The 25,754-nt window shown below is 44.6% G+C and overlaps 1 protein-coding gene and 1 long non-coding RNA gene across 8 annotated transcripts in view; one reads left to right on the top strand and one right to left on the bottom strand.

Moving 5' to 3' along the window:
• The window catches only part of MAX (MYC associated factor X), a 97,158-nt gene that overhangs the window by 65,404 nt on the left and 6,000 nt on the right, over window positions 1–25,754 (bottom strand). For 2 of the 7 annotated variants that reach the window (XM_025392265.1, XM_025392264.1), the window contains 3 exons: window positions 22,820–22,927; window positions 6,574–6,697; window positions 3,782–5,324 (listed from right to left, as the gene is read on the bottom strand). In XM_025392265.1, the coding sequence (XP_025248050.1) occupies window positions 5,137–5,324; window positions 6,574–6,697; window positions 22,820–22,927 (420 nt within the window). In that variant the 3' untranslated portion in view covers window positions 3,782–5,136. Of the gene's footprint in view, window positions 1–3,781; window positions 5,325–6,004; window positions 6,090–6,573; window positions 6,698–12,289; window positions 12,846–22,819; window positions 22,928–25,754 lie in introns of those variants that run through there. The other 5 variants (XM_025392270.1, XM_025392268.1, XM_025392271.1 and 2 more) reach the window with 3 other exon arrangements.
• On the top strand, window positions 19,049–23,461 carry LOC112628933. Its single transcript, XR_003120505.1, has 3 exons — window positions 19,049–19,150; window positions 19,675–19,787; window positions 22,744–23,461. It is a non-coding gene; the product is annotated as an uncharacterized LOC112628933 (long non-coding RNA).

Here is a 25,754-nt window from a genome sequence, read left to right on the forward strand (position 1 = left end):
ACGGGGTTTCACCACATTGACCAGGCTCATCTCAAACTCCTGACCTCAAATGATCCACCCGCCTTGGCCTCCCAAAGTGCTGGTATTACAGGCGTGAGACACCACGCCCAGCCTCACTCCACATTTTAACAAAACTCAAAAATGGCTGCACTGCCCAGGACATCTGATGGCAGATAGACTTCAGATCTGACAGTATTTATTGAGTATTAAATGCCAGGAACAATTCATGTGCTTTTCACACTCCTTTCAAGCCTCACAATGGCACTTGGTGCTATTATTGTCCTCACATTATGGCTCAGGAAGCCAGAGCAATGTAACCCTAAAGTTAAGGGTTGTAGCTGGCATGGCAGTCCAGACAGGCGGGCTCAGAGCCCCTAGCCCTATCCGCGCTGGCAGTCATTCTGAAGCTCCTTGGGCTCCTTCTCCACACCAACCCCAGTAAAACACCAAGAAATGACAACACTTACCAGCAGGGTGATGAGGGTTTGCCAGGAGAGCCTCCAAAACCCATGCACAGGCCTGCCTGGTGCGGTCACCCAGTCCTACCTATAGTTAGGCCTGGCTTAGCCAAATTGGTTTTCTCCCTGAGGAAGTTAACTAGAAAATATGTTATTCCCTTCCCAAGGAAACTCTGGGGATGTATGAGTTAGCTGCTGCCTGAGTAGACCCCAGGCACTGAAGGAAATTCTCTGACTATTCGCTATCTAGCAGTGTAGACATTGGCAAACTCTTTTTTCCTACCTGGGTTTCCTCTTCAGGCTAGAAAAACAGTTTTGAAGAAAGGAATGCTCTAGTTTCATGTTCCCAGAGGCTTTTGAGAACGCAGCCTGGTGACCAGGCCTGAGAGAGAGCCTTGCTCTGGCTGGATTATAAAACCTGCCTGGGGACCAGAGGCCAGCCAAGGCATGCTACAGAAATGAGTGTTTGGGGCTTCTAAAGGGGGTGGTGGAGGCAGCCCTCAGCTTTCTTCCTTCTTAAGTTTAATAACTTGGTAGCTCAGCCAGCCTCCCAGAGCATCGGAGCCCTACTGGGAGCACGCAGACTCATGAAGGCAGCTCTAAGGGTTGAATTATAACAAGCCCACCTCCCCCACCTTCATCCTGACCTCAGAGCCACTTCGCTAATTCAGCTCAGCTGTGCCTAACCTCCCCAACAGTGTCCGTTTGGTTCCCCGGGTTATATTACTTTTGGGAGTCAAACCTGAGTGACTCAAGCACCACCTGAAAGAGCTTGTTAAACTGACTGGTGGGCCAATGCACACTTTAGATCAGAGGAGTTAGAGCCCAGGAATCCTTTTAACAAGCAGCCCTGGGCATGATCCAAGGATCCCACTTTGAGTAACACCACATGGGGCTTCTGAGCAGTTCTGCCTGGGCCTCCAATAGGGTCCAAAGCTGAGTGATGCCACTGAATCGTGGTGGGAGGGAACGGGCAGAGCTTCACTCGTGTTGACACCAGATCTGATTAATGTACCCACAGGGGCCGCTTCAGTCTTGAAGAGTTTGTCAGTCCAGTCCTGGCGTCACCTTGCTCTCTTTACTCACTGTGCCTGGTAAGGATGGGGCACATCTCTGAGGAGTGGGAAGCATTTGTGATACACCGAGAAGTCAACCCTTACTCACTTTAGGGAAGGTGTCCGGGAGCTGGCTTTTTCCACCTTGCTGAGTCAGCCCTGCTCACATGTTTTGTGTAGATAATGGCAGCAGAGGCACCTCAGTGCTTGCTTGGTCCTGAGGTCACGCACATTATAAGCATTATCTCATTTAATCCTCATAACCATCTCATGAGGCTAGTGCTATTATTATCCTCATTTTATAGATAAAGATGCTGAGGCTGGGAGAAGTAACACAGCCGCCGAGTGGCAGAGACAGGACTGTGAACCCAGCCAGTCTGCTTTCAGAGGCCAAGCATAAAACACACATGATATTATCAGAAACAGAATTCTGCTTACTTCAGTCCCAGTTCAGGGCTCTGGCTCCCGTCATCTACTCAGTCTTGTTTTTTAAACGTCTCAGCTAAGATGACAGCTCTGTGAGCTTAGGTTCTTTACCTAAGAAGTTGTCGACGTTTTACAATGGGGTTAGCATATCAAGAACTTTAAAAACTGGGCCATTTTAAATACCCTTGCACTGGGGCAACTGTAAAGGTAGGGAAATAGCAAGCTTAACAGACCCCTCAGTGAAGCCACCTGCCACAGTGACCAAGCAAATCTACAGCTTATCTGGCTTGGTGCAAGTGACTGTCCAGAGTAATGTAAAAAAATAAACCAGAGATTACAATTACTGTGAGAGCGTAAGCTATGGTCAGACTTTGGTATCCTGAGGGAATACTCACACTCACTTCCTAGACACACATTCCAGAAAGAGCTTTGGCTGTGACTTTGACTTGTCCCTTTCAGCTGAGCAGTCTCCAGGCAGAGCTCCCCTGCCCTGTGTTCCTGTCCAGGAAGCTGCTTCCAGTGGTACCTCCACCCCATGCCAAAGTCCACTCACCATGCCAATCAGGTGGTTCGGATTTTCCAGCCACCTAGCCACTGTGCCCCTTGTCTTCTAACTGGTTTACTGAAATCTAGAGAAGCCTAAACTCAATCCTTTGTCTAGGCAATACACTGGAGCCAGGGACTGGCTCTCAGGGACACCACCTGTCCCCATGCTGGCTTGACTCCCCTTCCTGTTTGCTATCTCCCTGCTGGGTGCCAGCTTCACATAACTTCCATCTCTGCATCAACACGGCTTCACCCACAGCTCGCTTCTAACACCAATACTAAGCAAATCAACTGTATACTTAAGCCCAGATATACAAGGAGATATAGTTAAGGGCAATGAAAAAGAGGAAAGCATGTTAACCTTGAGGGCTTTAGGCAATAACCTGATTCTCATTTCCATTTCTTCCTTATTACAGTCTCTTTCCTCTTCCTTGAAAAGAAGTACCTTTAATAAACAGGATCTTGCTTTCCCAACATTTTTCTTTTCCTTAATGTAATCATGGCCTTTGGAGGCTTGATCATGTTTCAAATTGCCTCTTATAGAGACATGACCCATCTGCCCCAGCTCCCATTAAACAAAAAAAGATATTATGGATTTGACATACAATTGATAAGAGCCACAGCGCTCTCCACCATTCTAAAGATAGTGACAAATCCAAGAACTGATTTGACTTGACTTCATCTCTGGGTCTAGGAACAGCAGTATTTCCTGTCAGCGAGACAGGAAAACCAAGGCTGAGCTGTGTTCTGGCCATAATTCCTTTTTCTTCCAAGGTCAAACCAGTTCAGTTTGGTGTTGGGTCTCAGTCTGAATAGAGCTAACTCGGTGCAGTTGGAGCCTTCTTGACTTCCAGTCCTTGGCAGCTCTGCTGCCTCCTCTTAATAAACTGGAACTGTCTAGAAACTGAAAGGTCCTGGAGAACAGCCACCTCTGAACTGGGCACTCATTACCAGGAGAACCTGAACCACAGCTCTGAGCTACCAATTCCCCCAAAGGTCACTTGCTTAGCAGAAACTAGATCTAGAAATGTTGCCACAGCTAAGGCTACATCCCCGTTGAACCTCAAAAACCTCATCCAATGAACAAAGCCATCACCACCCATTTACTCTCTCAGGCTGGGTTGAGAAAGGGGGAGAAAGGTGAAGCAACTTTGACTTATGGCTGCTCCTGGTTCTGCAAGACCAGGTAAGCCACCTCCACTTCTCACTCAGGCTTCCACTGAGGCCCTAACAGCTTCCAGAGGGGTCTCTCATCAACCTTGGCCTTAACAAGGGCAAGAAGACACCACCACCAAGAAGGATAAAATAAGTTTTTATTTATAGTCTTATAGTAAAGGGGAAAGCCTTAACTTGCAAGACAATTCTTCGGCAGTATGTACAACATACTTTTTATTTCCATGGAATGGAATCAAACACGAACAGAGACTACAGAGTATACACTAGAAATCAGCAAATGCCAGGAACGGAGTAGGAAAAAGACAAAGAAATGAGGCCTAAACACACAAAACCCTTCACTGGGATCTGTTGACCACAGCCAGAACCAGGGCTGGATCACGCAATGGAGACAGGTTCCAGGACAGTAGGAAAGGGAGTGGGGTGAGGGCTGGGAAGGGTCCGCACTGGGGTGCGGGTTTAGTACCAGGTAAATTGCTCTTGGTATTTACATACAAAATCAGTTGGCTCTATTTCTTAGAAATACACACGGGAAGAAAGAAAGATTTCATCATTACTTTATGAATCTGTCGCTTTGCAAGACCGACATCATCAGAAATAGGTACAATTCACTCAGATTCAAATTTAAGTAGCAGGAAATAAATATCAAAACATCATCACTGGCCCTCAATACAAAACCTCTATGCCACCCAAAACACCCTCCCTGTCCCAACCCTTAAATGGCCACTCTCTGGTGGCTGCTGCTTCACTGCTGCCATCTCCCATACATACCACAAGAGTGTCACACGGCCCTCCGTGAGGCTGGCACCGCAGGCTTAAACAGCTGGCTGAGAGAAGCAGGAGTGAAACATGCCAGGGACTCTGTGCTGCGAATCTGTCCCCACTTTCTTTTTATGCCACAAACTTCTTTAAGAATCTGTTCTTTCAATAGGAGCGATACATAGCTTTTTAGAAAAAGGAAAAAAAAAAAAAACCCTTAAAAAGGAGGAGGGTTCATTCTGATTACTCCAAACCGGTCATCTTCTCAAAGTAGAGCAGTTCAGATTCACAAAGTCTATCAGAGGTGAGGGCGGACCAGGAGGCCGCCTGGGCAGGGCAGGCGTCCTCCGGGCATGTGCCTGGCAGGGCTGGAGGAGCTGGTAGGGTGGGCAGGACACTATGTGCTCAGAGGTCTGGCCGGCCGTCTGTCCTCCACAGAAAAAGCTGCCAAGTTGGGGTGTTTTGGTTTAAAAATTCCTGGTGGGGACAGGGAATCCCTGAAGGGAATACGTTAAAAAAAATACACAGTGGAAATGGGGAAGGAGAACAAGAGCTGTTGTCCAAGAGCTTCTACGTAAAAATAAAAATTTGAAAAAAAAAAAAGGGAGAAAGAGAAAAATAGAGTCTTTTAGATGCTTCTGAGGGTTCTACCGATGAACTGAAAGGAGGATGAGACGATGGAGACAGACAGTTTTTATTGCTGGCCTGCCCCGAGTGGCTTAGCTGGCCTCCATCCGGAGCTTCTTCCTGCTTTGGGGCTCTTCAGGCTCAGACTCCGAGCTGGAGTCCGAGCCCCCATCGAAGGCAGAGATGGTGCTGCCCTTGGCGTTGGTGTAGAGGCTGTTGTCTGAGGAGGGGTAGTTGGTCTGCAGTTGGGCACTTGACCTCGCCTTCTCCAGTGCACGGACTAAAAGGCAACCAAGGGAGTGTGTTACTGCCTTCTGGAGACTTGGGGAGTAACCGAGTCTCAGACTCAGGGTCCAGCCTGTTCTTCCTAAGGGCTTGCTTGTTGGCCCCCAAGGCCCAAGATGCTCAGAAGTACTCCCTTCGGGTGGCTGTTCACTCACACACTTCATTTCCCTCCCGCCTTTCCCAGCTGGACCTGGGAGCCAGCGGATACTCTGCAATCCCACCCAACCCCGAAGAGAAGGCTTGTGATGTCACCGTCCTGCCGTGGAAGCCCCTGCGGAGAGACTGGAGCGTGAGCTCCCTGTGGGATTTAGAAGTGCAATAACAGAGGAGAAGCTGGCCCAGGAGCATGAGGCTCCACAAGGTGTGAGGCCACGCAACAGCAGAAAAGGATGACATAAGACGTATCAGCCAAAGAACAGTTTTGGCTTAGCTCTCGTGTACAAGATCCACTTGAAATGACAAGCTGGACACTTGGAAGCAAGTCACCAATACACATAAAATACCTGGGCTTTTCCAATAGCCCCTACATGCAGGCTGCTTGGCCCAGTAACCAACCCACTGACACCACCCACTGCCCATCTCTTGGTTCAGCTCAGCTTGAGCCTGGAAGGTCAACCCATTTATTTTACTTTATTTTATTTTATTTGAGGTTTTCTAACCCAGGTGGTTACTTGCATTTCCTTTTACTTGCATCTTCCATGAGGGAGGAAGAGAAGTGAATTCCCCAGGAACAAACAACTTGATCAGCTCTTGCTTTCCCCTGTGGTTGTAGGAAAAGGCGGGTGTGAGCATTGAGAACAGCATGGGCCTAGCCCACAGGCTGCCCCGATTGGACTACCATTGACAATGGGAAGGGCTCACTGTCCCTGAACACCTGGAGTCTCTGGTACTTACATAGCACATTCCACTCCAAGGACCTCAAAGCTCTTTTCAGACACCTGATGCCAGGTGTGATCCCTACTGCAGGCAGAGCACCTGAGCCCCAAGAAGGGGAGAGGTCAGGCCAGAAAAGATACAAGTCTCCAGATGTCCAACTTCCTAGCTTCCACTGTCTCCTCACTAGCATCTCAGGTCCTTCCTCAGGACGGCTCTAACACTCAGCTACTCAGGCCCCAAGAAGCAGGACCAAGCCTGCTTCTGAGCACACACTCCATGACTGGCTCTGACTCTGCAGGCCTAGGTGCCAAAGCCTGACCCAGCCAGAGCACAGCAGGGCCAGCTGCCCCACGAGCTTGGGTGCTCACCTTGCTGCTCCAGAAGAGCATTCTGCCGCTTGAGGTCGTCAATATCTTGCTGGTGTGTGTGGTTTTTCCTTCGCATATACTGGATATACTCTGTGGCTTTGTCTAGGATTTGGGCCCGGGATGCCTGTGGCAATATGAGAAAAAGCACAGGGGACAAAATAAAAACCGAATCCAGGCAGTGAGGGAACCCGGCCTGCAGCAACTGCCTGGGTGGCTGGAATCAAGAGGATAAGGTGGGAAAAGGCTGAAGAAATACAGTAATGGCTACTGTAGGCCTTCTTTTTTTGTTGTATTTTTTTTTGAGACGGAGTTTCTCTCTTGTTGCCCAGGCTGGAGTGCAATGACGTGATCTTGGCTCACTGCAACCTCCGTCTCCCAGGTTCAAGTGATTCTCCTGCCTCAGCCTCCTGAGTAGCTAGGATTACAGGCATGCGCCACCACCCCCGGCTAATTTTTTTGTATTTTTAGTAGAAATGGGGTTTCACCATGTTAGCCAGGCTGGTCTCGAACTCCTGGCCTCAGGTGATCCCACCTTGGCCTCCCAAAGTGCTGGGATTACAGGTTACCCCGTGCCCAGCCGGTTTTTTTTTTTTTTTTTTTTTTTTTTTTGGAGATGTAGTCTTGCTCTGTTGCCTAGGCTGGAGTAGAGTGGTGTGATCTCAGCTCACTGCAACATCCACCTCCCGGGTTCAAGTGATTCTTCTGCCTCAGCCTCCAGAGTAGCCGGGTACAGATGCATGCCACGTTGCCTGGTTAATTTTTATATTTTTAGTAAAGATGGGGTTTCACCATGTTGGCCAGACTGGTCTCAAACTCCTGACCTCAGGTGATCCACCCCCCTCGGCCTCCCAAACTGCTGGGATGACAGGCGTGAGCCACTGCATCTGTGAAGGTCTTCTTTGTGACATACAAGGTGCCAAGTGCTTACCTCACAAGCATAGTCTCAGAGGTAGCTCTGCTAGGAACCCAAGGATCAGAGAAGTATACCAGTTTATTCAAAATCACCAGCTAGACAGTGGCACAGCCTGGATTTAAACTCAGAGCCATCTGATTCCTGAATTGTACTCCTCTCATCCCCTCTGGTTCTTTAGGTTGCTTTAAAGTCTTTAGCTTGGCTATGTCTGGAAACATTAAAATACTACTTAAATGAAAGCTTTAGGTCACTCATTCTGCTAGGGCCTGGCTTGAGATGGGAATGGGTACAATGTGTTTCATCAAGACCCAAGATTCCAGCCAAACTCTGAAACCATTGTTAACTATTCCCAACTGAACGATGCCGTGTCACTATTTCAGCCTTCCTGGCTAAAGAGACTTTCATAAAAGCTGTCGGCGCTTGATGTCAACACAGGAAGAGCACGAGATTGGGCCATTTCAGGAAACAACCACACCTCTACAATGGCTGTGGGTTGCCTGGGTACTGCCTTGTTAGAGTAAGTTCGTAAGTCAATAACATGGATGTCATGTTACTGTGCCCCTAGACATCAAACTTGTCTGGGAGATTCTCTCCAGGCTACAAACATAGCCAGAGTTACTTATGGCCAGGCAGCCAGCCAAACTGGTAGAATAGTACAAAGCCAAGAGAAGCCCAAGGCAGGGTAGCCTAGTAGCTTAAGTATGCCTTCCAGCCAGAGTCTCCTGAGCAGCTGGAAAGCTTCTTACCCAGGGTGGGCAGTGCTTGACAATTCTATATTACAAGCGCAATGGGTCCTAAAGAACCAGAACACAACAGCGGGAGAAAGACAGTCCTCACAAGTACTAGAATTTCCAGGCTTTCCTCTTATAGCATCTTAAGGTAATTTCCTCAAGGAAACTGTTCATAACCAACCATTTTTATCAGGTGCAAATTACGTACAAGATACTGGGCAGATACTGTGGGGAAAAATGTATTAGTCATGGCTTCTTTGCCCCAAAGCTTACTTACTATCTAGTTGAGGAGATAAATATGTTTATACACAGACAAATCACAGGGCAGTGCTGACAAGCGTAACCTGACTAGCAGAGATTAGAGACACCACGGGAAAGATGGCTTCTGGCTGGGGTGATTATCTACTGTGTGCCAGGCACTGGCCTTAGTGCTGCATGTGTGCATGCAATGCAATCCTATCTGAAATGGCGAGCCCAGTGTTAGACCAAGGTGGCGTTTGTGGCAAAAGGTCACTCTGAATAGGGAGAATAGCACAGGCAAGGTGGGATGGGGAAAAAGTGAGATGTATTTCTTTAGTTGAGTCAGTCAGCTTATATAGAAGGAATGAGAATTCCTAGCCTAGCAATGGATACTTCAGACACTGTTTCCCATTTCTGCAAAGGGGCCTTATTAGGGTTTGATTATTACATGACAAAATGGGGTGGAAAAAAGGAGGACATAATTAGAAGTGACTAATTAAAATACCTTCCTCTCTGGATACTGGAGATGGAATGAAAAATGATTAGTATTGATGAGAGGTGGTAGAGTGGTGAGGAAGAATTTGGGAATTTGGGGACAGAGGAGTGCTCTACATGCTTCTCATTAATGGGTTCTGTGGCTGCAGACATTTCTCACCTTGCCTATTCCTCATCTGATTAGAAACTCTCTAAGACCCCATCTAGCCCTCCAAATTCTACCCTTTCCATCACTGATGTAATTGCTATGCATATTTACATCCCTCTTTTTAAATTTGCCTATGTAAAAGCTATTTTTTCAACTAACAGTTCCCAGAAGGCAACATTAGCTCCTAACTACCCATGTGCATCTGGGACAAGGGAAAAAATGCACAATCTCTGAAACCAGAGAGCACTTGCAAATGTTCAGTGATAACTTTTAATGAATGACCAGACTGAGTAACAGCCTTTGTGCTACCAGTTTCTCCTTCAAATATTTATACATGAAACCAGGGAATTAGGATCAAGAAGTGAAAAGTGAGCAATAAGCACAGCAAAACAAGCCAGAAGAGAGAAAAAGATCTGTGAGGGATGGCAGTTTCCATTTCAGGGCTAGTTTTTGGATGAAGATAAAATTCATGGATGTTCAGAACATAGTGTCTTGGGAACAAGAGGAGTCCAAAGGCGGCTGGATTGGTTCAAACCCAGAATGAGGCCTTCAGAATGCTAAGCACAGCCCTTCGTCCATCCTCTGCTGAAAGCAGAAGTGCCCTAGGTCACTTAGGGTGCCCTGATCCCTCAGCAAGTCCAAAAGAATGGTTCAGAGTTAACTTTATTTTACTCTTCCCAGGGAACCCAACAAGAATTAAGATCCAACAAGAAAAAAATTTAAAGCACAAAATATAGAAATACCCCAAATTTGCATGTGCATGTAGTCCAAGGAAGAAAAAACAAAAGGCTGAAGCTAAAAATGCTAGACTCACCTGCAATCCTCCACTCCCATCTTTCCACTACATACGTGATCATGTTGCCAATCATAGCATGAAGGTGGGGGCAAGGCCATTCCTTGTCTTTATGAGCTTGTAATATGTGACTAGTAAACACGAAGCCAGCAAGAAACCCTGGGATTTATGGCATGGACTATGGAATAACCCTGGGCTTTCAGTTTCTGTTTTCTGAAAATTGCTCTAAGTCAGCTGAGTCAACTGCCTATCTTCATGTGAGTGTGACTGATCAGATAGAACTTGGTAAGTCAACGTGTCCACAGAACAAGTGCTGCCTTGGGTACGCAGTAAAAACCTGAAATTATTTTTCCTGCTAGTTTTTATAATTAGCAGAATTATCATTTTGATTCTGTCTTTGTGAACACAAATGGCTCTTTAAATGGTTTGGATGGAGCCCTGAGACAGGGTGGATGGTGGCTGAAGGGACTGAAGAGGTAGCCAGGCCTCCCATGCAGCCATGTGAGTAAACGCAAAGGGCTCAGCAGGCCTCTCTCTCACCTCTGGGAGCCACACAAAAGGATGCTGGGCAGCCTTGCCAGATCTTGCTCCAAAGCCATGGCTGCACACAGCAACACAAATGACAATGATGATGATGGGGGTGGTAACAATGGTAGCAGCTAACACTTACTGAGTACTTACTAAGTGCCAGGCATCCTCACACAACGTTCTGATGTTTTCTCTATTTTATAAACGAGGAAACTGAGACACAGAGCTGTAATGTACCCAATGTTATGTAAACTAGTAGGAAGTTGAGTCAGGATTTGAATCCAAGCCTCCAGAACACTGGTATTTTGGGAACACAGGGGAAGCTATGGAACCAATTTAAAAAGATCAATAGAATTGCAGAGACAGCGTTGTCATGGAGGGGAAAGTTGGAGGAAAAGGACTACGAAAGAGTCACCTGATTTGCCTACAAGGATGTCAATGGAAGACCCCAGTGAAGGTGGTTTTCTTGGAGGGGTGACAGCCAAAGCCCAATGGTAAATTGTCTCTGCACGGGTAACAGGTGTAGGAATGAGCTGCAAGTAAGGCAATGATGAAGACTAGTCTTCAAAATTTGGTTGAAAGGTAAGAAGTAGGCCAGGTGCGGTGGCTCATGCCTGTAATCCCAGCACCCTGGGAGGCTGAGGTGGGAGGATCACTTGGGCTCAGGTGTTGGGGACCAGCCTAGAAAACACAGCAAGACACATGGGCTCTATAAAAAAAAAATCAAAAGATTAGCTAGGCATGGTGGTACACGAATGTGGTCCCAGCTACTTGAGAGGCAGAGGTGGGAGGATCTCGAGCCCATGGGGCTGAATCTGCGGTGAGACATGCTTGTGCCAACACACTCCAGCCTGAACAACAGAGTGAGCCCCTCCATCAAAAAAAAAAAAAAAAAAAAAGTGAAAAACGGTAGTTTGTAATAGCAGGATAGCAGCATTGAAGGAAGGTTATTTTTCTTTCTTTTTTTTTATTTTAAAGACAGGTGAGAATTAAACAGGCTTCTAGCAGAAACACATTGAGAAGAAAAGCCTCAAGATGCAAGCTAGCTTGGGAGAACTGACCTAACCATCTGGTCTGGAGGGCGGAAGTGGAAGGTTAGGTGGGGAATGTCAGCTTCCCACAGTACTGCTGGCTTCATTACCTTTTGGCAGCCCAGAAGGATAAAAGCAAAATGAAGAATGTAGAAGACCCAGGGTGTGGCAGAGGGTCTGGCAGGTTCCTGTCCCTCCTACTGTTTATGCTGCAGCTGTGTGTCCATTTGCATTCCCTCCCAAGGCAGTAAGCAGACAGAGGGAAGGGCAACCCTCTCAAGCAGAAGCGCCAACTGTCAGACCTCTGCTTTTGAACAGCATCCACCCACTCCACACATCACACCAAGAATCGACTACGTATGTCACAAAAGGCCCCAAACCCAAAAGACGTGGATTCTAAATAGAACCATTTAAGGCCCCAAATGACTCCTGAACTTGTTAGCACTGATGCTTCAGATGAAGTCTAAGGTTATTAAATCTCGTTTAAGGCAATGGTTCCCAAAAATGTTCAATGTAAGGCAAGAGTTCCAAACTTTTCTGGAGTTATAAATCTTATCACAGTAACTTGGATTTCTGTAAAAATTCAAGTTGTTTTAGAAAGTGGGTGGGGAGAGGTGAGGAAAAGAACAGTACTGCTAGATTGTTAACATTAGGAACACCACTGCCCTTCCCTAGGGTCCCAGTGCTGACGTGAGAAACAATAATCTTAACTCTACTGAACACTTTTCCTCTTCAGTGCCAAAAACAGATGCCAGTGGGCTGATGTTACAGCTGTCTTGTTTCCCTAAGAACCAAAATGCCATATCTGGAGGGATGAAAAAAGAGGTACCGCTGGACTCAACAACTGACATCTGTTTTATTTTTTACTAGTTATTTTAGAGAAAATGAAACAATTTATTTTCTGAAAACTGTGTAAGCTTTTATACATATGAAGGTAAAGGGAGGGCCCAGGGCTAAACTGGTGTACATTTCCATGTGAATAAGCCATCTTTTGAAAACCAAAACGAAAGAATACGCACAATAAATCTGGATCCACATTAAACTAGTTCATTCAAAAATGGAACCCCATCAATGCCAGCAAGGGAGCCTGGAAGGTTGTAAGGTCAGAGTCAGCACAGACCCACGGCTCCTTGAAGGCTTCCTGCTGCCAGGGCCTCCCCAGCCACAGGACCATTTTGTTGATCACCAGGGAAAGCAGAGCTATCAGCCCTGCAAGCAGCTTAATTAAAGTGAGGAGTAAGACATTTGTTTAAGGGGTCAAAACAATCCTTTTTTAAATCTTTCATTATTTTTTCTTGTGCCCTTGGTACCTTGAAATGAAGGTGTGGCATTTCTGCATCAAACTTGGACGATGAAGGACAGGAGTACACAATTTCCAAAAGAGGAAATACAACTAGTTAGTAAACATGTGGAAAAGCAATTAATTTCAGAAGTAATAAATAGAATACAAAATTACTAACCTTTGTTTACTGAATTAGTCACCCTCTTCCAAAAAAAAAATTCATGAAACTGGTACTCTCAAAACACTACCAAAAGACTACTCTAGAATTTGCTTAATAAAAGAAGTGGAAGGAAGAGGATATAAAAACAATCCTCTTGGAAAGCATTTTGGCAATACACGGAAAAAGGTCAGATGCTCATACCCCTCAACCCAAAAATCCAACTTCTTGGAATCTACAGAAATGGCTACATATACAGAGATGTCCATCACCATATTAATTATAAATTTTAAAAACTGAATGCAGCCCCAATTGCCCAAAAGAAACATGCCTAATGACTAAACATGAGCACACTGTATGACCTGGGGAAAAAATATATTATGTAAAAGCAGCAAGCTATAACTAGCACTTTCCCTGTGGGAAGCATGTAGATGAAGAGACCAGGAAGGAATACACAAATTGATAACACTGTATTTCCTTGCTTCTTAGACTCCATCAATAAATCCATGGATTGAACAATAGCAGCTTTTGGGGAGAAAAAAAGGAGGCAGGTTTCTTTTCACATCCACTCTAAGATGATGACTAATTCAGTCACATTAAATGGGGCAGCGGGGTACGGAGAGTCTATTTTCGGATTATACTATCTGATCTGATAGTCACTAGCCACATGTGGCTAATAAACACTTGAAATGTGAGTACTCTGAATTGAGATGTGCTGTTAAGTTGAATTTAAAGACTTGGTGAATGAATAATTTTAAATATATTGATTACATGTTGAGATCATACTTACTTTTTAATATTAGGCTAAATAAATTATATTATTCAAATTTTCACCTGTTTAACCTTTTAATTGGTTCTACTCGAAAATTTTATTTAAGTTACATTTAAAATGCATTTGTGACTCACACTAAATTTCTGTTGGGCAGCATTTGTCACAGGATCAAAGGGAAGGCTGCAGTTGTGTTAGAGGAAGGAAGGACTCATGTTTTTTCTTCTCACCATTTTTCTAAAGTTTTTGCAACTTTGTTGGAGAAAAAAAAAACGCTAAAGTCAAGGCCTGGTAATCAATCCCTATCCTTCTGAATCTCAAGATGTGAAAAATGTTAGGTGAAGAGCTCTCTAGTACTCCTGGGGGAGTGAGACCTCTCCCATTCTGTATGACAGTCCCCCAGAAGGAATAATTAGATTCCTGCCCTACAGGAGCATACCATTTAGTTAGGTGATAAGATGATCACAGAAATTAGGGAGACAGAGGAGAGGTCCCACAAAAGGCCATAGAGGTTCATGGGAGGGTTCTAAGGGTGGGGCAGTATTTGATATGGGCCTCTAAGGCAAGGAGCTGGAGACTGACGGAAGGGGGGAACTCAGGCAGGAAATAGAGGACAGACTGCAGGTAGATCTTGTGAGCAGGGCTCATCAATATGGAACCCCCAAGTCACCTGGGCAGTGTGGCTGGGGTTGGACCTTGAGAAAAGCAAAGAACTCAGATTAGCTGAGAATGAAATTCCTGAGCAAACAGAAGAGGAGTTGATATGGTTTGGCTGTGTCCCTACCCAAATCTCATCTTGAATTTAACTCCCACAATTCCCATGTGTTGTGGGAGGAACCTGGTGAGAGGTAACTGAATCATGGGGGTTGGTCTTTCCCATGTTGTTCTGGTGATAGTGAATAAATTTCGTGAGATCTGATGGTTTTAAAAATGGGAGTTTCCCTGCACAAGCTCTCTTTGCCTGCTGCCATGCATGTAAAACGTGACTTGCTTCTCCTTGCCTTCCACCATGATTGTGAGGCCTCCTCAGCCATATGAAACTGTAAGTCATTAAATCTTTCTTTTGTAAATTGCCCAGTCTCAGGTATGTCTTTAACAGCAGCATGAAAATAGACTAATACAGGCCGGGCGCGGTGGCTCAAGCCTGTAATCCCAGCACTTTGGGAGGCCGAGACGGGCGGATCACGAGGTCAGGAGATCGAGACCATCCTGGCTAACCCGGTGAAACCCCGTCTCTATTAAAAAATACAAAAAACTAGCCGGGCGTGGTGGCAGGCGCCTGTAGTCCCAGCTGCTCGGGAGGCTGAGGCGGGAGAATGGCGTAAACCCGGGAGGCGGAGCTTGCAGTGAGCTGAGATCTGGCCACTGCACTCCAGCCTGGGCGACAGAGCGAGACTCCATCTCAAAAAAAAAAAAAAAAGAAAATAGACTAATACAGTAAATTGGTACCAGTAGAGTAGGGCACTGCTGAAAAGATACCTGAAAATGTGGAAGCAACTTTGGAACTGGGTAACAGCTGGAGGTTAGAACAACTTGAAGGGCTCAGAAGACAGAAAAATGTGGGAAAGTTCTGAACTTCCTAGGGACTTGTTGAATGGCTTTGCCCAAAATGCTGATAATGATATGGACAATGAAGTCCAGGCTGAGGTGGTCTCAGATGGAGATGAGGAACTTGTTGAGAACTAGGGCCAAGGTCACTCCTGTTATGTTTTAGCAAAGAGACTGGCAGCATTTTGCCCCTATCCTAGAGATATGTGGAACTTTGAACTTCAGAGGGATGAGTTAGGGTATCTGGAGGAAGAAATTTCTAAGCAGCAAAGCATTCAAGAGGTTACTTGGTTGCTGTAAAAGGCATTCAGTTTTATAAGGGAAATAGAGCATAAAAGTTTGGAAAATTTGCAGCCTGACAATGTGATAGAAAAGAAAATCCCCGGCCGGGCGCGGTGGCTCAAGCCTGTAATCCCAGCACTTTGGGAGGCCGAGATGGGCGGATCACGAGGTCAGGAGATCGAGACCATCCTGGCTAACACGGTGAAACCCCGTCTCTACAAAAAAAAACAAAAAAAAAAAAAAAAACTAGCCGGGCGAGGTGGCGAGCGCCTGTAGTCCCAGCTGCTCGGGAGGCTGAGGCAGGAGAATGGCATGAACCCGGGAGGCGGAGCTTGCAGTGAGCTGAGATCCGGCCACTGCACTCCAGCCTGGGCGACAGAGCAAGACTCCGTCTCAAAAAAAAAAAAAAAAAAAAGAAAATCCCATTTTCTGAGAAGAAAATCAAGCCAGCTGCAGAGATTTACATAAGTAATAAGGAGCCGAATGTTAATCCCCAAGACAATGGGGAAAATGTCTCCAGGGCATATCAGATATCTTCACAGCAGCTGCTCCCATCACAGGCCCAGAGGCCTAGGAGGAAAAACTGGTCTTGTGGGCTGGGCCCAGGGTCCACATATTGTGCGCAGCCCTGGGACTTGGTGCCCTGCATCCCGGCCACTCCAGTCGTGGCTGAAAGGGCCCAATTTAGAGCTCAGGTTGTGGCTTCAGAGGGTGCAAGCCCCAAGCCTTGGCAGCTTCCACATGGTACTGAGCCTGGGAGTGCACAGAAGTCAAGAATTGGGGTTTGGGAACCTCTGCCTAGATTTCAGAGGATGGAGTATGGAAACACCTGTATGTCCAGGAAGAAGTTTGCTGCAGGGATAGGGCCCTCATGGAGAACCTCTGCTAGGGCATTGCAGACAGGAAATGTGGGGTCAGAGCCCCCACATAGAGTCTCTACTGGGGTACTCTCTAGTGGAGCTGTGAGGAGAGTGCCACCATCCTGCAGACCCCAAAATGGTAGATACACTGACAGCTTGCACTGTGCACCTGGAAAAGCTACAGACACTCAATGCCAGCCTGTGAAAGCAGCCAAGAAGGGGGCTGTACCTTGCAAAGCCACAGGGGTAGAGCTACGCAAGACCAAGGAAACCCACTTCCTGTATCAGCATGACCTCTATGTGAGGCATGGAGTCAAAGATCATTACAGAGCTTTTAGATTTGACAGCCCTGCTAGATTTCGGACTTGCATGAGTCCTGTAGCCCCCTTTTTGACCAATTTCTCCCATTTGGAATGGCTGTATTTATCCAATGCCTGTACTCCCATTCTATCTACGAAGTAACTAACTTGCTTTTGATTTTACAGGCTCATAGGCAGAAAGGACTTGTCTTGTCCCAGAAGAGACATTGCACTGTGGACTTCTTAGTTAATGCTGAAATGAGTTAAGACTTTGGGGGACTGTTGGCAAGGCATGATTGGTTTTGAAATGTGAGGACATGAGATTTGGGAGGGGCCAGGGGCGGAATAATATAGTTTGGCTGTGTCTCCACCCAAATCTCATCTTGAATTGTAACTCCCACAATTCCCATGTGTCGTGGAAGGAACTCGGTGGGAGGTAACTGAATCATGGGGGCAGGTCTTTCCCATGCAGTTCTCATGATAGTGAGTAAGTCTTGCAAGATCTGATGGTTTTAAAAACAAGTTTCCCTGCACAAGTTCTCTCTCTTTGCCTGCTGCCATCCATGCAAGACATAACTTGCTCCTCCTTGCCTTCCGCTACAATTGTGAGGCTTCCTTCCAGCTACTTGGAACTATGAGTCCATTAAACCTCCTTCTTTTGTAAATTACCCAGTCTATGTCTTTATCAGCAGCAAGAAAACGGACTAATTCAAGGGTGTACAGTAACTGGAAGGTTAACGGCAGGAAGGTGGTGAAAAAGCAGGTGGGCAAGCTGGGTACCTTATTTACAGAACATGGAATACCAGTCCTTACCTAAATGGGCAATGAAAAGCCCTTGGAGGTTTTCAGCAGCACACAAATAATTTATAAGAAATTAAATGCATTTACAATTGCTGAGCCTGGAGCCTAAGGGAGACATGGGCAACTATGGGCAACAATTTAAGATGTAGAAACTTTAAAAAGATAATTGCCCAAGTCGGAGTCTGGCCAGCTAATATAACCTTAATAAGTAATGAGAAGTGGATAGGACTGTGGTTAACATTTCATGTAAAAGACAATCCCTCCAGCAGCTCAGATATGCTATAGACACAGGTTACCAAATGAACTGTCAGCTTTAAAACCATCAACAGGAATGAGCCATCTCTCAAAATAATGTGGCCAGGTTGATGGGGGATTCCTCCCCTCAGTTAATAAACATTCACTATGCTCCCTACTATGTGCAGGCACTGAGGGAAGGAATATAACCAAAAGGAGACATTTTCCTTGCCTTCATGGTACTTACTATAGTGTAGTGGCAGCAGACAGTCATTAAATAATCACACAAATATATGTAAAACCACATATATTAAGTATAATATATAAATGTGTGCACATAAAAGTATAAATGCTATGAGAGCCTTTTTCCTTAAGAACCATGTTCCCTGCCATAAAGGAACTATTAATATTTGGTTTCAACATCTACCTGTTAAGAAAACCAGACTTTAATGGAAATGAAACAGAGATTAACTCAATGTAAAGCTCTTATCTGATGCTCAGCATGTTATCTCACTATTGTTAATTGTTAGGTGTAACCCTCTTTCCCAACAAGAGAGCAAGACCCTCAAGGGTAGACACCATCTATTATGTGTTTGAACCTCTATAGCACTCACAGGGTCTCACTTATATAGTTAAGCATATAATGTTGACTGTTGCTGTTTTCTTTAATGGCTGAGCAAGTGTGCTGTTTCCTCTGGCTCTCTTCACCACCACAATTTACTGAGAACCTACTATGAGCCAGAATCTCTGATGGGAACTGAAAAAGGCAGTGCCCTCAAATTCTCACCTCGAAATCAAGAAATTCTGTTTATTTTCATTTTAAGTTATATTCTCTCTCTTCAACACAGCTCTCCCCATAAGGGAGAAATGCAGAGCTCAACTGCCTGAGAGAGCAATGAGTTTGATAACAACAGGCACTGAGGGAGAGACTTAAAAGATGAGAGATTACTATAAACCACTGTAGAGCTACAAATGGCAATGATGAAAATAACCTACTGCTAAAGCCATCCATGATAAAGAGACAGTGTGATTGGTTACAATCATTCTGGCTCAGGTACTGGGGCTTACGAGATGGAGGACAGAATTATACTCCCATGTAAAGGCAAAATGATGGGCTGGCTATCATGTCTTGCTCCCCAACATAAATACGGTGAGCTTAGTGCCAGTGAACCATTGTGTAACACTCCCTAGTACCCAAGCAAGGACACTTAACTAATACTTTCTGTAAAAGTAACATCTCTGTAAAAGAAAAAAAAAAAAAATGGGGCCACAGTTGACAGTTGATCTTGCCCTCACTCCATTACTCTGGTTGGCTGGCTGACGGTTCTAATTCCATCCTATTGTTCCCAGTGGGCTCCATGTACAGTTGAGAAACTGCAAGGAACACAAAAGACTCAAACAATAGAGTTCGAGGGTCTACTTGTTAACTCTGGGACCTATGGCAAAACCCAAATGAACCACGAACTGTAATGGTCTATTTTCTTAGGCTCAGAGCAACTATGTGAACTCAGAAAGAAATTATAGACTTTAAATGATCCTTAATACCCCGCACTTCAGTGTTACCTACATATGCCACCTCAGAGGAGAGTATTTTTATAGTAGCCGTGGTATGATACACTGCCAAGATTAACAGGCCTATCCAGGGGAAGCTCCCAGGACAATGACAAGATATAAGTATTTAAGCAAGATTTTTTTTAAATATCCTTAAACTGTTTACCCATATGGTACAGGAAAAAGATGGAACTTGACAATTAATTGGCAATCCTGAGTTCTAGCCGCTGTCCTGCTACAGATGGGATAATGATCTTGAGCCTGTTAATAACACTGACAGGAGCAACAGCAGTAATAACTGTCTAATAACAGTACCATACCTTATACAACTGCTGTGTGGATTTAATTTTACATTGCAATACAGTGTCAATTATTACTGGTTTTTTTCCTCAAGAAAAAAGTAATTCTTTTTTTAATTTTTCTTATTTTTTTGAGACAGGGTCTCACTCTGTCGCCCAGGCTGGAGTGATGCCATCATGGCTCACTGTAGCCAGGACCTCCCAGACTCAAGTGATCCTCCCACCACAGCCTCCCAGGTAGCCAGGACTACAGGTAAGCACCACCACACCCGACTAATTTTTGTATTTTTTGTAGAGACATGGTTTTGCCATGTTGCCCAGGTTGGTCTCAAACTCCCGGGTTCAAGTGATCCACCTGCCTCAGTCTCCCAAAGTGCTGGTATTACAGGCATCAGCCACCACGCCCGGCCAACCATTTTTTTAAATGTTTAATTTATAGTAGAAATACAGAAAACAAAGGGTAAATAGAGTTTGGGTCCCACATTTAAAGCCTTCTTTCTTTTTTAAACAAGTATCCCTTATTCTTGGTTAGGATCCAATTCAATTAATATATTGCTTTCTCTTTAAAAAACAAAAGGCTTACACATATGACAGATAATCCAAATGCTAAGGAAGAAGTCAGCTGGAACATAAAGATGTTTAAGTCAGAGACTGGAACACAGAGAGACCTAAATTTCCCTTTAAGAATCTAAGTTTCCCAAAATTCACATGGTAAAATAATCATCTCATGATTATTTACATAATGTCATAACCTTAATTACCACAATCTAAGAATGAGCCCATTTCCTTTGGTTCAAATACCACATTTTAAAAAACGCCACGTTTAGTCACAACTCATAAGTCTGAGGGACCAAAGTATTCTGTTAGACTCACGGCACCTATGAAACAGTGCTGGCAGCTTGCTTTTTAAAGAGGAAGAGGTTGAGAGTTTATAGACATTTCCTTCATTCACTGTCAGTAGGACATACTTGGATTGTAACACAGCATAGGAGGATTCGGAAATTAGAATGGTATCTAGTAAATTCTCAAACTGGGGTTGTGCTGACTGGCTCTAGAATCTGGTTCCCCTGGACCACTCCTCTCTCCTAGTCCTGCTACTTTTCTGCCAGCATCTCCTGCCACCATCCCTTCACTCATTCCACTCTAGCTACTCTGGCCTCTTTGTTTTCCCTGCCTGGCCCAGGAATGCTTACAGGTTCCTGTCTCAGTGCTACCACACTTGCCTTTCCTCTGCCTGGAATGCTCATTACCAGACAGATGCACTATTCTTTGCTTCACTTTGTTCAAAGCTTTACCAGCAACACTCTTCTTCTCTGCCATAATTAAAATTGCAACTCTTCTTCCCTGTTTTTCTCCATGGTACTTACCTGACATAATACATATATTTTTAATTCTTACTTCTTTTTTTATCATTTCCTCATCAGAGCAAGAGCTCCTGTTATTGTCTGTTTTGTTTACTGCTGTATTCCCAGTATCTAGAATAGTACCTGGCAGGTAGTAGACCCTCAGTAAATATGTGTTGAATGGCATCAATGAGTAAATAAATGAGCCACAACAAAGGACAAATTATTCCCTCTGTAAGACTACCAAATTCAAACCTTCAACTTCCTTGAAGAAAGAAAGGAGAAAATATGATTTAGAATAATGTAATTATAAGGAGTTAAGGAAGAATGTTATGGCATTGTAAAACAGGTTGGATAAGGAAAAGGTATAGTTGTGATCCTATGACCCACCTCTCCCAATGTATTCAAACTTAAGAATGCCTAAGAATCATCTGACTGCTTGTTATAAATACAGATTCCCAGGCTTCCCTCCAGAAAGGCTGATTCAGTAGTGAATCTGATGTGGGTGGTCCACAATTCACCCCGAGAAACATTCCCCCAGTGCCACTCCTGGTTAGATGTGAGACTTAGGAGAAGGCAGCTCTTGTCCATATAGTTTACCAAAGCAATTTTAATGGATACTATGGTACAGGAATATGCACCAACTGTCAACAGGTCAAAGAAGCCTAAGAGATAATCTTTGGCATGTGTTTACTTTGACTAAAGGGGTGAGTCTGTCTCTAGTCATAAAGATTTCTGTGGTACTTAGTGTTGTACTCAGGAAGGTTGTTATTCCAGGTAAGTACTTTGGTTTAAGGTCATTAAATCAAGTCCACACTTAGTACGCTTAACCCATGACAAATTCTGGTTTTGCAATACTAGGTATGCACATGGCCTGTTTTGTTCTTTATAAAGGTCAGATCTTCTCCATGTTTCCGCCACATGGAAAGCCACACCTTAGATAAAGGAGAGAGCATATAACTCACCAGAGTGACAATATAAAAAATGAAAGCATAAGGGTTCCAAATTTGATCTTGGATAGCCAAACAAATCCAGGACCCCCACCACAGAACTAAATCAAAGTGCACTCAAAAGCAAAAATTGTTCTTAACAGAATAGTTGCTTCTTTATAAAACACTGGATCACTAAAGCAAAAACATAGGTCCTCTTCCCAGCTTGCCAGTTATTCCACTGAATTGCTGCAGACAACTACACTCTCTGTCAAGGATGGAACTAGCTGTGCAGATGTTTTCTCCAAATTCCAGGGAGTGACCCTAACCCATAGGCTTTTACTCAAAGCTTCTAATTTTGTTTTTAAAATGTAGAAACAGCTGGTGCCTAGCCCTCCAGGGAAAACGCTAGGTTCCAGAAGGGAGTGGGGAAGAACGGTTATTTTTTTCTATTTCACACGAACATGTCTCTTCACTCAAGTCTTTTGTCCCACAGTTTAAAATGCTCTTCATACGCCTTGGAAATAACAATTATTGGGGCTAGAAAATCAATGGTGCCCAGGCTGCTTTTAACATACATTACATGCATTTCTGCAAGTGCTCATTTATAGTAAGTATTAACCTTGAACCACAGGAAAGAAATTCTCAGGGAGGTCTAGGGTATTAACCACCTCTGGAATCTTTACTGTTATCCCAAATGAACCCTGGGCCACCCTTTACACTACAGTATATAGTTATAATTTCTTGAATTTATTACAAATAATACAAATTTAGAAAGATGACTCCTACCAATATCTTACAAATAGCTCCATTATATCTGACATATTTTGTTAAGGATAAACTGGAGTAGGTAAGGCGTGCAGTGATCCTCCAAACAGTCAAAAAATAAGGCAACCATGCTACCTGAATATCTGTGACTACATTTCCTTCCCAATAGGTGAGTGCTCTCCTAAGCTCCGCAACAAGTTAAAAGCTAGTAGTGGCCAGTTACTCAGCTTCCTCAAGAAACTCACCTTCTCTCCTTGGAGTGATGGGACTGAGTCCCGCAAACTGTGAAAGCTGTCTTTGATGTGGTCCCTACGTTTTCGTTCCAGTGCATTATGATGAGCCCGTTTGTCAGCCTAGAAGAATAGGAGAAAGAACACGTTAGGAATGTCACTCCTTTTGCTTGGTACAAGGTGGGTGGGGTATAGCCTGGAAGTACACGCTGTCAGCCTGTCCCTGGCGAGTGGACTGGGAAGGATTTCTCGAGGTGGGCAGTTAGGAGTCTCCAGAATTAGGCTCTGCTAAAGGGGGAGAAAGGGGTGAGCAAGGCTTGCGACAGGAACATCCAAAGTAGCTCGATGCATCCAGCTCATGCATAAGTAAAATAAAAGTTATTCAGGGGAACAAAGTGTGACTCTCCTGTAACATCAGTGGTCCCCCCTCCCCCAACTTGCTTATGTGACAGAAGAGCCACCAGTCTGTGGTTAGGAAGTGACTAGAGAAAGCTCCAGTGGCCCCTTCTTAAGATGTGATCACCTCCACTGTAAGAGATTCCCCAGATGGGTGTCCAGGGGAAAAAAGAGTTAAGTCACTGGTGCTTCTTTCATGTGAAACCATCACCGTGAGCCCCAAGCCCAGTAAAAGGCACTAGTTTAAGACTTTCTCATCAAATCATATAATAGAAACTAAAACTCCTATAAAATCTAGATGCATGAATCTGAGATCATTATGACAGAGCTGATAAGATGACAACTGAATTCTGAGTTCCTGTTTTTTAAAAGTAGATCCAAGGTCCTATCCTGCCAAGGGCTTTCCCGCACACAGGCAGTGCCAGACAGGCAGTTCTTAGAGGGCACACTTTCTGACACTACATACTCAGAATAAATTCCCTCAGGCACCTGTGGCAGGTCAGGCTACTTTGGCAGTATCTAAATATCCAAGTCAAAGTCTTAGCCTACTTGTAATCACAAAGAACAGTCAACTGGAGACGGACCAAAACTGCCAACACCAAATCAGGAATCGCAAAATGCTCTGATTTCAGGCAGAAGAGACAGTGCTGGAGAGCATGGTAAGCGCACTTCAGCAGGCCCCCATCAGAGGGGTATCCCCTCCAAAAGGAACACAAACCCAAAGCAAGAGGAACTTCATCACACCTACACTGAGAATTATGGAAATTATACTCTGAACATTCACCTTGAATGCACATGGTTGCATTGAGCTAACCTAGAGACCAAGTCTGTATACGGGAAGTTCAGGTAGCTTAAATCTACACACACAGGGGACCAGAAATTCAAAAAATGGAACAAGAGTAAGTAACTTGGCTTAGCACAAGAATAATGCTGCCTCACATGAATCCTTGTACTAGAGAAGATGTACAGACAAAATTCTATCAAGAGTTGTGAGAATGAAAGGACTTGAAATTCTCCTGTTATTTAATCCTAAAGTCCTAGTCATTACAGAGGAAGAGGAGGCTGGGAGCACCTGTGGTCATCTGAGTACTTCCTGGTCTCTTAAGCATGCACCTCTCCTACAGCTCTACTGAACTGGACATGAGGTTCCCATGACAACCATGGTTCTCCACAGCATCTCTCTCTTTTGGGGGCAGATGCCTGGAGCACTTCTAAAGTTGTCCTAATCTTGTTAAGTCTGGTTTCACTGTAAAATGAATGTTTACTGAACTATAGTGACATATGAAATATTATGGAGAAGCTGAGAGGACGACGGTCAAGCTTGGAACACCAAGTAATCTGAGGCTAGAGGCAGGTACTCTGTATCATACAACTTTAGAGCAAAATTATAGATGCCTTCTAACAGTAGCATGAAATAGCTCAACAGAATTAAACCTATTTAAGTATCTAGTCCTTTTGAACTTACTGTTGTTCCCTCTGATCATCTACACAAAGATAAGTTGGGCTGGGACTATACCTAAGGAGCTTAAAGGCCAAGAGACAACATTCCTTGCCGCTCCTGTTTGCTATATACTACCTAAGGTGGTTTATTTACATGCAAATTAATCGCCCATCTTTGGTCTCCAGAGCAGCCCAAGATACTCCTGTCTACTAAATCACCACGATTCTTGGCCCTCCTCCCAGGTAAGAGCTGTGCACCAGAATTACCCACAATCCCTCCTGTTGATACAAATAAAATTCTAATTGTCTGTTTTCTTTCTGGGAGAGCCCTGCAAATCTCAAACGGCTAGAATGCAGTTGCACTTGGTTTCACGTGGACCTGCACTAAAGGGGTGGAGCTAAGTATAATCTAACATCAAAATCATCCCCACAGTGCACTACCCCCTCCCATTCACTGAGCTCTGAAAGGACTCAAATGGACAAGTCTCTCGGTTAGAGGATTGTAAGTGAACTTGGCTGTAGATCATGAGCAGAAATCTTGGCTTCTCATCTGGGGAGCCGGCCAAGTTTGAGAAGTTGGCTCAACAAGGAAAGGCAGCGGTCCACTGCCTGGTAGAAAGCCTGGGCTGGGGACTGTTGTTCTCAAAGTAGTGGATGGAATTTCTGTAGTGGTTCCAGGCCCAATTTAACTAGCAGAAGAGTGGAATCTTAGACCAATCCCTGCTGCCATGTCCATCCCTGAGCTACTACTGGAGTCAATTTTAAATCTCTCAGAGATAATGGCAAGGATGTATTTTTCTCTTCCCCAAGCTTGATTTGAAAGAACAAGTTAAAAACATGCACAGCTAACAAGCCTAATTCCAGGCAACTCTGAATTAAATGTTATCACTAATGTTTTGAAAGAGCACATGAAAAACGTAAAAACCTTTACACAAGGCTGAGAATTCTCTGTGGGAAGTATTTCCAAACCACAGATCCACCCAGTCCGATAACACTGCCCGCGCCTCATCCCCACCCCCATTGGAGGACCAGTTTGCAGGCTTTATCACTGCCTTGTTAACTGTCTTTGCTTGCTGGCAACCCTTTCTGACAGGGCCATGATTTCAGAGTTGAA

This window comes from Theropithecus gelada, chromosome 7b (assembly GCF_003255815.1).
Source record: "Theropithecus gelada isolate Dixy chromosome 7b, Tgel_1.0, whole genome shotgun sequence".
In the NCBI taxonomy this organism is placed as follows: domain Eukaryota; kingdom Metazoa; phylum Chordata; class Mammalia; order Primates; family Cercopithecidae; genus Theropithecus; species Theropithecus gelada.